At 41.5% G+C, this 13263-nt stretch overlaps 1 protein-coding gene across 7 annotated transcripts in view; it reads right to left on the bottom strand.

The window, feature by feature from the left end:
- Positions 1–13263, bottom strand: part of LOC109871784 (cyclic AMP-dependent transcription factor ATF-6 alpha) — a 48286-nt gene that overhangs the window by 1841 nt on the left and 33182 nt on the right. For 4 of the 7 annotated variants that reach the window (XM_020462774.2, XM_020462775.2, XM_020462778.2 and 1 more), the window contains exons 13-15: positions 13124–13188; positions 12391–12502; positions 4057–4141 (exon numbers count right to left, since the gene is read on the bottom strand). In XM_020462774.2, coding sequence (XP_020318363.1) covers positions 4057–4141; positions 12391–12502; positions 13124–13188 — 262 coding nt within the window. The remainder of the gene's footprint in view (positions 1–4056; positions 4142–12390; positions 12503–13123; positions 13189–13263) is intronic. The other 3 variants (XM_031806664.1, XM_020462776.2, XM_031806665.1) reach the window with 1 other exon arrangement.

The following is a 13263-nucleotide window of genomic DNA, read 5'->3' on the forward strand; positions in this document are numbered from 1 at the left end:
CAGTTTTAAGGCTTGGAACTTGAAGGTGTTGAGTTGTTTGGCAGACACACAGCTTATTCCAAATGGAACACTTGTGTATTCATACAGACCATACCTTATTCCAAATGGCACAGCACTTACCTGAGCATAGCTAATTCCAAATGGTGGAAGTATTTGCGTCAGACCAACCATAAATTAAACTATGTGAACATGAGAAAATATGTTGGTCTGTCAAGACAACACAGTGAAATGGCTTATTTCAAATCATGAGAACGAAAATACTCAATTACCCTTCATTATCCTCCACATACCATGCAGCCTTCAACTGAGGCCAATTGGTTATGACAGTTACCCAAAAGGCCACTTGGCATTCTTGCACCGTATGTTGTAGCCCAGAAGAGTGATTCTGAGGACAAAACTATACTAAATCTTCCATTCAAGTAGTGAGGATAATCAAACTGATTTCTACAGATGGAAGCTATTTATGGCAAGAATATGTCTTTCTAAACAACCACACTCTGTGGCTGGGGAAAATTACAACCTACCGTTACAATCACCTGGCAATTATATGCAGCCACCACTGTGCCTCTCCAAGGATATTATCTAATGATATGTAATAAGCATAGCATATCCTTTCAACAAAGCCATAAGCACATCAAACAAATTCCGCTCTGGCATCCACTTCTGCACTGCAAAAAAAACTGAAAACAAAAGAAACCGAGACTGTGGTAACAAAAGAAACCGAGACTGTAACAAAAGAAAGACTGTGTGAGCAAGAGAAACAGAGATAAAGAAATCAACCAAAAGCATTCCCATGACAGGACTGCATTGTATTCCACCAACGCCTCTATCCCACTCTCTCTCTTCTCCTCATAATCACTCTAAAGCTGTAATCTAGATATTGTCACCCATCTATGAAATTGCATAATAGCAGATCCAAAGCATGTTGGCTAAGTTATGGGATCTAATGGCCTAGACCTTAAACAAAGAAGATAATGATGAATCTTTCCCTACAAAAACAAGCCAAACTTCAGATTTATATGTCTGGATTCAGAGAAAGCAAAACTGCTATCAACAAGCAGTCAGCATAAAGTTCGGTTTTGTAGGATGATGCATGTTTGCATAACAAACTTGATCCATAAGACTCAGGAAACAGGTCTTGGAATGTTTCAGGACCATTAACAGTGCGAGGCGGGTAGGAGCAGCCTCTGCAGTGTTCTGTACTGGCGGGCCTCTGGGACCCACTAAAGTATGTTTACAGGGGCCTGGCTCAAGGCCATAATGGCGAGGCTCCTGCACTGAAGGCAGCCGATCCCCAGAGGTGTCCAGGGAGGGAGGTTTTCCTTTGGCCGGAGGCGCTTGTCTGTAAGGGCTGAGCTCTGAAAGACAGTATTGGTGTGGAATGACCGAACCATGATAATAACTCCAAAGCATGGTGGTCTCACAGCATTTAGTGCTGAGCATAGAGCCTTTATGAGAAACGGTACCTCAAACGTCAGACGCTATGAGAATCAAGTGCAGTGGTTGCTTTGTAATCTGGAATTTTCACACTTCATCTACCCTTTTTTTTAAACGGTTAAAATGCTAATCATAGTACATAGTATGGAAATACTTACTAGCTTAAAATACATACACTTGAAGTCGGAGGTTTACATGAACTAGTTTTAATTACTCCAAACTAAGTGTTTCAACCACTCCACACATTTCTTGTTAACAAACTATAGTTTTGGCAAGTCGGTTAGGACATCTACTTTGTGCATGACACGAGTAATTGTTCCAATAATTGTTAAGACAGATCATTTCACTGCATCACAATTGCAGTGGGTCCGAAGTTTACATACACTAAGTTGACTGCCTTTAGAAACAGCTTGGAGAATTACAGAAAATGATGTCGTCATGGCTTTAGAAGCTTCTGATAGGCTAATTGACATCATTTGAGTCAATTGGAGGTTTATCTGTGGATGTATTTCAAGGCCTACCTACACACTCAGTGCCTCTTTGCTTGAAATCATGAGAAAAAGAAATCAGCCAAGACCTCAGGAAAAAATTGTAGACCTCCACAAGTCTGGTTCACCCTTGGGAGCAATTTCCAAACGCCTGAAGGTAACAGGTTCATCTGTACAAACAATAGTACGCAAGTATAAACACCATGTGACCACACAGCCCTCATACCGCTCAGGAAGGAGACACGTTCTGTCTCCTAGAGATGAACGTACTTTGGTGCAAAAAGTGCAAATCAATCCCAGAACAGCAAAGGACCTTGTGAAGATGCTGGAGGAAACAGGTACAAAAGTATCTATATCCACAGTAAAACGAGTCCTACATCAACACAACCTGAAGGCCATTCAGCAAGGAAGAAGCCACTGCTCCAAAACCTCCATAAAAAAGCCAGACTACAGTTTAACTACAAATGGGGACAAAGATTGTACTTTTTGGAGAAATGTCTTCTGGTCTGACGAAACAAAAATAGAACTGTTTGGCCATAATGACCATCGTTATGTTTGGAGGAAAAAGGGTGAGGCTTGCAAGCCGAAGAAGACCATTCCAACCGTGAAGCACGGGGGTGGCAGCATCATGTTGTGGGGGTGCATTGCTGCAGGAGGGACTGGTACACTTCACAAAATAGATGGCATCATGAGGTAGGAAAATTATGTGGATATATTGAAGCAACATCTCAAGACATCAGTCAGGAAGTTAAAGCTTGGTCGCAAATGGGTCTTCCAAATGGACAATGACCCCAAGCATACTTCCAAAGTTGTGGAAAAATGGCTTAAGGACAACAAAGTCAAGGTATTGTGTGGCCATCACAAAGCCGTGACCTCAATCCTATAGATTGGGCAGAACTGAAAAAGCATGTGCGAGCAAGGAGGCCTACAAACCTGACTCAGTTACACCAGCTCTGTCAGGAGGAATGGGCCAAAACTCACCCAACTTATTCTGGGAAGCTTGTGGAAGGCTACCCGAAACATTTGACCCGAGTTAAACAATTTAAAGGCAATGCTACCAAATACTAATTGAGTGTATGTAAACTTCTGACCCACTGGGAATGTGATGAAAGAAATTAGAGCTGAAATAAATCATTCTTTACTATTATTCTGACATTTCACTTTATTAAAATAAAGTGGTGATCCTAATTGACCTAAAACAGGGAGTTAACTTGGATTAAATGTTAGGAATTGTGAAAAACTGAGTTTAAATGTACTTGGCTAAGGTGTATGTAAACTCCCGACGTCAACTGTACCTGCAACTATATTCAAGGTTTAAAAGGGCTTCCAAAATGTGTCATTTCCACTTCCAAATTTCTGATTTGATTTGCCCTAACAACAAATGTATCAACCCTACAACAATTTTCATGAATTAGAATCCACAGAATAATTCCCATTTCTTGCTGCTGCAGACTAATTATCCTGCCATGAGAAACTGGTCAAATGAAGATCCTACATATGTAGTATAAGCCAACTCGTATTTTCAAACTATTTATCTGGCTCCCCCAGACAAGCTCTTCTCGAAAGCTTAACCCTCCCCTGCTACTGGAGAGACAGTAAATCACCTAAGATTAGAAAAGCAAATGTACCTACCGTACAGTACTGTTGTCTCTGAACTTCAGAAAGTGTACATTCTATCCTTGGAAAATCTGTATTCTACTTTTTTCTTCAGGGTAGAAGGGACACCAACAGACCAATACGATTGCCCTTAGCAAAATAGCCTAATTCATTGCACATGACAGAAGTAAAAAAAAATAGCTTAGTTTACACCTGAAAGCTATTTCTGTCACTAATACAATAGGAAGTAAATAGAGGAAAGCTTTCAAGACAAAAAAAAGTGAGCATTCATCCATCACAATAACAGTCATTTGTTCAAGCTGGTTCAAGCTGTAACTAAACTGATGACTATAGTGTATAGTGAGCGTAGGTTGTCTGTTTATACACAGAAGGTGGAGATGTAAATTGGCTGTGGCTTCTGATTATGTGAAAGCTCTTCTCCAAAACGTACATCAATAAACTTCCTTAGAGTTTAAAGTCAAATGGTTATTTTTGGCTTGCTATTGCTCAGTTCCCATCGGTTACTAGTCCTTACCATTCACATTAATAGCTGGTAACAGCAAGGACATCTTTGGCCTTCTCCCTTTGCTGTGGTTGGTCGCAGGGAGCAGAAGGTGATCCTACAAGGAAAGAAAGAGTTGGCGTCAGATAACTAATGACTAACTGCATTAACTAAGTTGAACTGGTCCTTAACCCATTATAGTCTAAGCCGGAGGAGGGGGGGGTGGGGGTTCTATTAAGCTATATGGAATTGTTTTAAGAAGGTCATATCAATGGTCATTTTGCTATTCGAGTTAGAATTTTAACACCCCTTGAAGTATAAAAAAATATATACAAATGTTATTTGGCCTAACACTGCTTTTAGCCCATACAAACATATTGAATAACAAATTCACTACATGGAAAAACAGAAGAAAAAAATCGAAAAGAAGTTTGTTCTGAAGTGTCAGTTCTATATCTGGAGAGATAAAAGATCAGGATTTTATTTATTTAATGTATTTTGTGGTACTAAACAGTTTCTATATACAATGTATTCAGAAAGTATTCAGACCCCCTTGACTTTCTCCACATTGTGTTTCGTTACTGCCTTATGCTAAAAAAAATAATTACATCCCTCATTAAGCTACACACAATACCCCATGACAAAGCAAAAACAGGTTTTTAGAAATGTTTCCAAATTTATAAAAAAAATACAAAACTGAAATATCACAAATACATAAGTATTCAGACCCTTTACTCAGTACTTTGTTGAAGCGATTACAGCCTCAAGTATTCTTGGGTATGACGCTACAAGCTTGGCACACTTGTATTTGGGAAGTTTCTTCCATTCTTCTCTTCAGATCCTCTCAAGCTCTGTCAGGTTGAATGGGGAGCATCACTGAAACAGCTATTTTGAGGTATTTCCAGAGATGTTCAATCAGGTTCAAGTCCAGGTTCAATCGGGTTCAAGTCTGGGCTCTGGCTGGGCAATTTAAAGACATTCAGACTTGTCCCAAAGCCACTCCTGCGTTGTCTTGGCTGTGTGCTTAGGGTCGTTGTCCTGTTGGAAGGTGACTCGTCGCCCCCCAGTCTAAGGTCCTGAGAGCTCTGGAGCAGGTCTTCATCAAGGATCTCCCTGTTCTTTGCTCCGTTCATCTTTCCCTCAACCCTAACTAGTCTCCCAGTCCCTGCTGCTGAAAAATATCCCCATATTATGATGCTGCCACCACCATGCTTCACCCTCTGGAGGGTTCCAGGTTTCCTCCAGAAGCTTGGCATCCAGGCCAAAGAGTTCAGTCTTGGTTTCATCAGAACAGAGAATCTTGTTTCTCATGGTCTAATAGTCTTTTAGGTGCCTTTTGGCAAACTCCAAGCAGGGCTGTCATGTGCCTTTTACTGAGGAGTGGCTTCCGTCTGGCCAACCTACCATAAAGGCCTGATTGGTGGAATGATGCAGAGATGGGAGAACCTTCCAGAAGGACAACCATCTCCACAGAGGAAGCCTGGGGCTCTGTCAGCTTGGCCATCGAGTTCTTGGTCACCTCCCTGGCCGGGTGGCCAGCTCTAGGAAGAGTCTTAGTGGTTCCAAACTTCTTCCATTTAAGAATGATGGAGGCCACTGTGTTCTTGGAGACCTTCGATGTTGCATAAATTTTTTGGTACCCTTCCCCAGATCTGTGCCTTGACACAATCCCGTCTCTGAGCTCTACAGACAATTCCTTTGACCTCATGGCTTGGTGTTTGCTCTGACATGCACTGTCAACTGTGGGACCTTATATAGACAGGCGTGTGCCTTTCCAAATCATGTCCAATCAATTGAATTTACCACAGGTGAACTCCAATAAAAAGTTGTAGAAACATCAAGGATAATCAATGGAAATAGGTTGCACCTGAGCTCAATTTGGAGTCTGCAAAGGTTCTGAATACTTATACCTTGTTTACATGTCTTAATTTTTAATACATTAAAAAAAGAATTCTAGACCTGTTTTCACTTGGACTATTGTTTGCAGATTGATGAGTAAATACATTAAATAGTACCCGCAAAACGCCAGTCTCAACGTCAACAGTGAAGACGCAACTCTCGGATGCTGGCCATCTCTGTCCAGTGTCTGTGTTATTTTGCCCATCCTAATATTTTCTTTTTATTGGCCAGTCTGAGATATGGCTTTTTCTTTGCATCTCTGCCTAGAAGGCCAGCATCCAGGAGTCAACTCTTCACTGTTGACGTTGAGACTGGTGTTTTGTGGCTACTATTTAATGAAGCTGCCAGTTGAGGACTTATGAGGCGTCTGTTTCTCAAACTAGACACTAATGTACTTGTCCTCTTGCTCAGTTGTGCACCGGGGCCTCCCACTCCTCTTTCTATTCTGGTAGAGCCAGTTTGCGCTGTTCTGTAAAGGGAGTAGTACACAGCGTTGTATGAGATCTTCAGTTCCTTGGCAATTTCTCGTATGGAATAGCCTTCATTTCTCAGAACAAGAATAGACTGACGAGTTTCAGAAGAAAGCTATTTGTTTCTGGCCATTTTAAGCCAGTAATCGAACACACAAATGCTGACGCTCCAGATACTCAACTAGTCTAAAGAAGGACAGTTTTATTGATTCTTTAATCAGAACAACAGTTTTCAGCTGTGCTAACATAATTGCAAAATGATTTTCTAATGATCAATTAGCCTTTTAAAATGATAAACTTGGATTAGCTAGCACAACGTGCCATTGGAACAAAGGAGTGATGGTTGCTGATAATGGGCCTCTGTACACCTATGTAGATATTCAATTAAAAATCTGGCGTTTCCAGCTACTATAGTCATTTACAACATTAACAATGTCTACACTGTATTTCTGATCAACTTGACATTTTAAAAGGACAAAAACATTGCTTTTCTTTTAAAAACAAGGACATTTATAAGTGACCCCAAACTTTTGAACGGTAGCTTAGGTGTTCCTTTTGTCCAGGTCGGAAAGGGCAGTGGGGAGTGTGATTCATCATCTGTGGATCTGTTGGGGCGTTACGCGAATTGGAGTGGGTCTAGGATTTCCAGGATGATGATGTGAGCCATGACCAGCCTTTCAAAGCACTACATGGCTACCGACGTGAGTGATACAGGGCGGTAGCGATTTAGGTAGGTTACCTTTCTTGGGCACAGGGACTATGGCGGTCTACTTGAAACATGTAGGTATTACAGACTCGGTCAGGGAGAGGTTGAAAATGTCCGTGAAGACACTTGCCAGTTGGTCCGCACATGCTCTAAGTACACGTCCTGGTAATCCGGCTGGTCCAGAGGCCTTGTGAATGTTGATCTGTTTAAAAAGGTCTTGCTCACGTCGGCTACGGAGAGCGTGATCACTCTATCGCCCGGAACAGCTGGTGCTGTCATGCATGCTTCAGTGTTGCTTGCCTTGAAGCGAGCATAAAGGCATTTAGCCCCGTCTGGTCGGTTCACGTCATTGGGCAGCTCGTGGCTGGGTTTCCCTTTGTTTGCAAGCCCTGCCACATCTGACGATCGTCAGAGACGGTATAGTAGGATTTAATCTTAGTCATGTATTGGCACTTTGCCGTCACTGGTTCATCTGAGGGCATAGAGGGATTTCTTATAAGCATCCGGCTTAGTGTCCCGCTCCTTGAAAGCGGCAGCTCTAGCTTTTAACTCTGTGTGGATGTTGCCTGTAATCCATAGCTTCTGGTTGGGATATGTAAGTACGGTCACAGTGGGGACGACTTTGTCGATGCCCTTATTGATGAAGCCAGTAACTGAGGTGGTATACTCCTCAATGCGCCAGCAAATTAGTCTTGTAGCGTAGCAGACACGTCATCGGACCACTTCGGCTGTAAAAACTTCAGACGAGTTCTATGACCCGTTTAGGTGTTGTAGGGGAAAACGGAGAACAGCATCGTGTTCATGAGAGTCTCTCACTGTACAGAGAAAACAGTTGACGCTACAGACGATTTTGTGAGAAGACCAATTTTCGGGATGTCTCATGGTCTGACAAACACTGCTCTAGCTCTGTCACATTTCACCGCAGATGCGGAAGTGCAACATAGGCGGATGCGGTGGATTGAGCCAGTCGTCTAGGCCCCTTCGAAGGAGCCCTAGCCTTTATTAGCCTTTAAACACAGTAACTAAAAGTCTTGATAAATATTGGTGGTCTGGGAGAGGAGATCCATGCATGGTTGAGAGACTGCTGTCACCAGCTTGACCAGACCAGACAGTTCCTCTCCCAGTTGGAATAGAGAAGCAGTAAAAGTACTTTCCATGTTTGTTTTCACCTGCCTGGGTGGTGGGTTTTTCAGTTTTGTGACTATTCTATTGGTTCCAAAGCGCCAGGCAAGCTCAATCAAGCCCAGCTAAAGTATTTGAAAATACTTCCAGGAGTATTTGAACCCAGGTCTGGTTAAAACGGAGCTGTCCCTGGGAAAAGAGAAGAAGTCATGGAAATACTATAAAGTAGGCCTATACTGTAGGCTTTGAAGGGGCTATGAGGTCCATTCCTAAACACACCATTGAATTTAGGGCTCTCAAGGACAAATTTTCATACCAAAAGACTCAAAAAGTCAGACGTTTACAATGTAGAGTGACGGCACAGAGGTAAATATTTTGTTTTGAAGCCAGCTGCCACTATTGGGAGTACATGTGACTGTGCCTCAGATCGACATAGCTGGCTAAGGTAAACATTAGCGTGTGACAAAGGTAGCGAGCAACATGATTAGTCTGCTTCCGAGTGAAATACAGAACGGTTTGGATCAGCGCAATACAGTGTGTAAATAACAGTGTAAGTAGGTGGAGATAAACATTGAGACTTCTGGCTTAAGACAGTCCTTGATAACCCCTAACACACATGTTGTTGTAGCCCCAGACAAGCACACCTGTTTCAACTAACTATCAAGCCCTCAAGGAGTTGAATCACGTGCGTTTGTCTGGGGCTACAACAAAAATGTGTGCTGTTGTGGGGTACTCAAGGAATGGAGTTGGGGAACACTGCTTTAAGACATGGAAGCCAGGGACAACTAGTCTTGAAATAGACAGAGAGACTGGTTCTGATCCAGCCCTTCAAATAACACCAGTTCTAAACATCTGACAATCATATGGAGCTTTGATACAGTGTTAAACACATAGAAATAAATTGAATAGAACTATTCAAATAAAATGAATAGAACAAATAAACTATTCAAATAAAATGAATAGAACATTCAAATCAATGATGGCATAATGGGCGGACTGGTGGCTATTGCGAGTATAGCCATAGGAGCAAAGCAGGAAGTAAAAGCTTCAAGGGATAGTGCTAGCTGTCTATGTCAGTGGCGGTCAGTGCCATTTCAGATGAGGGAGGAACATTTTTATTTTATTTTTAATTACAGCATATTGGATGACATTCATATTCCATTCAACCAGTTAAATGTAACAGCGATAGGTTTAGGCTACTACATGATACTCAAATTGTCCCTATATCCATCATGAGGTTGCTACAACCTAGCCTATGAATGAAAATTTACAACGTAGGTGCACACAGGTCAAGAGACAAAATTGATGTGACAGACAGTGACACGGACAGATAGTGACATTCAATACCGACTTGCACACTCTTGCCTGCATCTAGCTGTTAGTGGGTATAATTAGTCCAACAGTTACAAACAAGAGTTTCTCATGATGCTCCTAGGTTTTGTATTGAAGTCAATGTGCACAGTGGAGGATGGAAGCTAGCTGTCCTACGGCTACACCATGGTGCTACCCTTACAGAGTGCTGTTGATCAATTATTTAGTGATGTGATTATATTTAGTATAGTTTTATCTAAAAAGGATACCTTTTTAAATGTTTTAAATTTAACATTTTAATGAAATTCTCTTTGGCAAAGATTGTAAAAGCGGGTAGCCCTGAACTCAGAGATGGAACGTTTCCATGAGCTTCAGGGGGGAAAAAAATATTGGGAAATATTTCTACCATTTTGTCCGAAAATGTCTTTGCCCTTTGCACAGTACCCCAGCAAGCCAATTATCATCATCAAAAGTGATTCAGTAAAATACTGTATGAATATATTCCCGATCATCATGTTCACCTACAAAACTTTGGGCTCAGCTTTGGGCTCAGATTTTCTTTCCCACAGCAGCCATGGTCCAATGCATTAAGTTAGCATTCTGCTCTTTCCATCACTTGCGCCGTGGCGTGCTCTTTGAGACAGGCCACTGAGACCAGACGCTGCTCTGTTCAGCCCATCAGGCCAGACAGAGAGCTTAGGTTTAGGAGAGCCGGCTGCAGCTTCACACCCTCGTCTAAAGTACATTCTCCTCTACTGAATGATAAAAAAAAAGGAAATTAATGAATTACATTTTATTTCCGTGTCAAATACCCAGTTGGCAACCCATCCCTTATGGTATTAAATTGACACATTAACAAATATTACAATAATTTACTGTGATAATTCTTCCTACAGTGTTCTCTGCAGTGTGCATCGCATCAAGAGTGAAAAAAATAATTTAAATAAAAAAATCGATCTACTAGTACAGGGACTCCAATCCAATGGCTGGCTGAATGACCCATTTGAGGGCTAGAAGTACAGACCGTACAGAAGCAGGCAGCCATTTCCAATGACATCACAACTCTTGTTTGAGGTTAAACCAGGTGCAATTCATGCAATTACTGTACGTGTGTACAGATCGTCAGAGTGTGGGATTGACACATTGACAACAGCTCTCAATGTACGGCATATGTACAGTACCTTCTGGAAAGGAGCATACTTGGTTTGCCAGCAAAGGGTTTCTATTGAGGCCATGATACAAAACAATGGCGATTGTACAAGAACTTCTTATCCGGACTGAATGATGCAGGCAGGTCTGAAGGCAGGTGGTGGGTGGGTTGATGCCTCCATCGGGGCTCAGTTAATGGGCCTTTAGGAAACAGATATCTGATCCTGGATAAAGGGCCCTCAGAGAGCAGAGCTGATGGGCACACAAAAGAGCTGAAGAGGAGCCCCTTGGAGTTGATGCTCTGAATTAATTGAGTTGAGAGATTGCAATCAGAGCTCACTTTCCTTCTCTCTGTCTGTTTCTCTTTCTCTCTCAGGTTCTCACAAAACAGACATTGGCAGGCCATCAAAGAGAATGGTCCTTGCTGACTTTCCTGACCAGTCATCAGGTTAGAATAACGTTGAAAATCAGACCAAGACTTCAGAGGGGCTGTCTGAATAGATGGCTAAATGAATAGGGCGGTGTAAGGGGTGTTAGGGGTGCAATGGTTGAGAATGAGAATAAAACAGACAGAACTAAGAAGGGATTCAGCCGATGAGCATCATGAGACTGCTTTCACAAAGCCTCAGAAGTGTATAAAACGCTCCATCAAATGTATAAAGGAATATCTGGAGACATATCAGAGGAGACTGAATAACAGATATAAGAATCTCATAGTTTACAGTTGATGGGTCTTTTATGAAAATGGAGGTATGCATTCTCGTCATCGAAAAGACTTTCCTGGCAGAGGTTGCCGATAAACAGTTGTGAATATGATTTACATTTTCACTTTAATGTAAATGTATTGGAGATGTTTAACTACATCATTCCACTTCACCAGAGAAAAGATTTCAAGATGTGTGGGACAGAACGACAATGTGCTCAATCAATACATCAAAAAGATTCAGTGGTTAGGCTACATCAAATAAAAATTGCAGTGAAATTCCAATCTGGTAGCTTAACAAGAAACGGACACCTTTGGTTACCGTAAATGGTCATTTCAGCCAAAACACCACACAGAATGAAAGGAATATAAGAACAGCATCAAGGATCATCTTCTTTATTGCTCTAGATGGACACCGATTGAACTTGGACACCGATTTCATAAGGTCTACATGCCTTAGGTCTCTGAAAACCATAACATTCCTTCCGAATGTGCTCGCTCAAAATCCAAAAGGCCTACATCAAAACACACAAATGCAATTTGTGTCAAGGTCAATTAGTGAATTATTAACTGTACACTGATAAAGTTACAAATCACATATAAATGCATTACATGCGCTCATATGTGATGATTGAAACGCTAATGTTCATGTTTAAATCAGCAGCACCAGCCATTTTTCTAACCCCATTCATTCATGCATTTGGGAGGTAAAATAGGAAGGAAAGAAAAACAAATATTTCCATTAGCTTCAAAAGACCATCTGCTCTTGAATTTGGGTGCCCTGGATTAGTGCTCAGTATGCTCTTCAAAAATAGTTTCACAACCACTTCATGATTCCATTTCTTCCCTACTTATCGGTTTCATCCGCTGAAGACTTGCTGAAGGAAAAACTGTGTCATGAAACAGTTACAGACCAGATTTTAATTTGGCCTTGAGATCAGCACATTGTCACAACCAGAAGGATACATGGTTGCTTGCTTCTACGGAATATGCATGGAGTGACTCACCCGGCGAAAGGACACCATATAGAAAGTATCGCCTCGTCGATTTAACTCATCGAAGAAGTCGCTGTAGCTTTGATGGTGTGAGTAGTACACCAGAACCTCACTTCCTGGTCTGCTGAAAGAGAGCGAGAGGTGGCAGTGAAATAGACTATATGACATATCAAAACTAAATCTAACATAATAGAAATCTGTGTAATTAAGGTTAGTTGACATCTTAAAGAAGGTCTGACAATATTTATGATGGCAGCCTGCTGTGTCAGTGAATTTAAAAGAAAGAGACCTAGAAGATCTTGATTAAATGTAACTACATTTACTGTATCTAAAATCACCATCTCCTTCACATGAAACATTATTACAAAGTTATTACCATGCTATTGCTATGTTTAAGGGAATAAGTAATCTAGAAATAGTACTCTAAGTTCCCCTGTTGAATCTAGAGGAACATCTTCCCACTCTTCCCACTTCTAGCTCACAGTGTTGTATGTTGTTTGTGTGGGGCATCGATGTATCATAGGTCTACCATTGACTTGGTAGCAAAGGCTACTGTTGTAGTTGGGCTGGTAAATAGCAACAACTGTTTTGGCCTCTCATTCTCCACAGTAGTGGAGCCAAAAGGGAAAACATGACCATAAAATAATTTCGAAGAGTTTGAAGTAAGACACTGAAAATACTGTAGGGTCCATTTAAAATGTATTTGCACAACACATTGTTTCTGCCATTTTTGATGAATACTTACTCAGAGTAGCTGACTGTTACCACCTGGTTACTGGACTGGGTAGTCTGAGGCCTCTCAGGTGACTTCTGTGAAAATGTTATAGAATGGTGGTCAGTGAGTCACTGCTATTAAACCAGACCGCTCCATTCTGAAACTTGAAA

Source organism: Oncorhynchus kisutch, linkage group LG27 (genome assembly GCF_002021735.2).
Source record: "Oncorhynchus kisutch isolate 150728-3 linkage group LG27, Okis_V2, whole genome shotgun sequence".
Classification (NCBI taxonomy): Eukaryota; Metazoa; Chordata; class Actinopteri; order Salmoniformes; family Salmonidae; genus Oncorhynchus; species Oncorhynchus kisutch.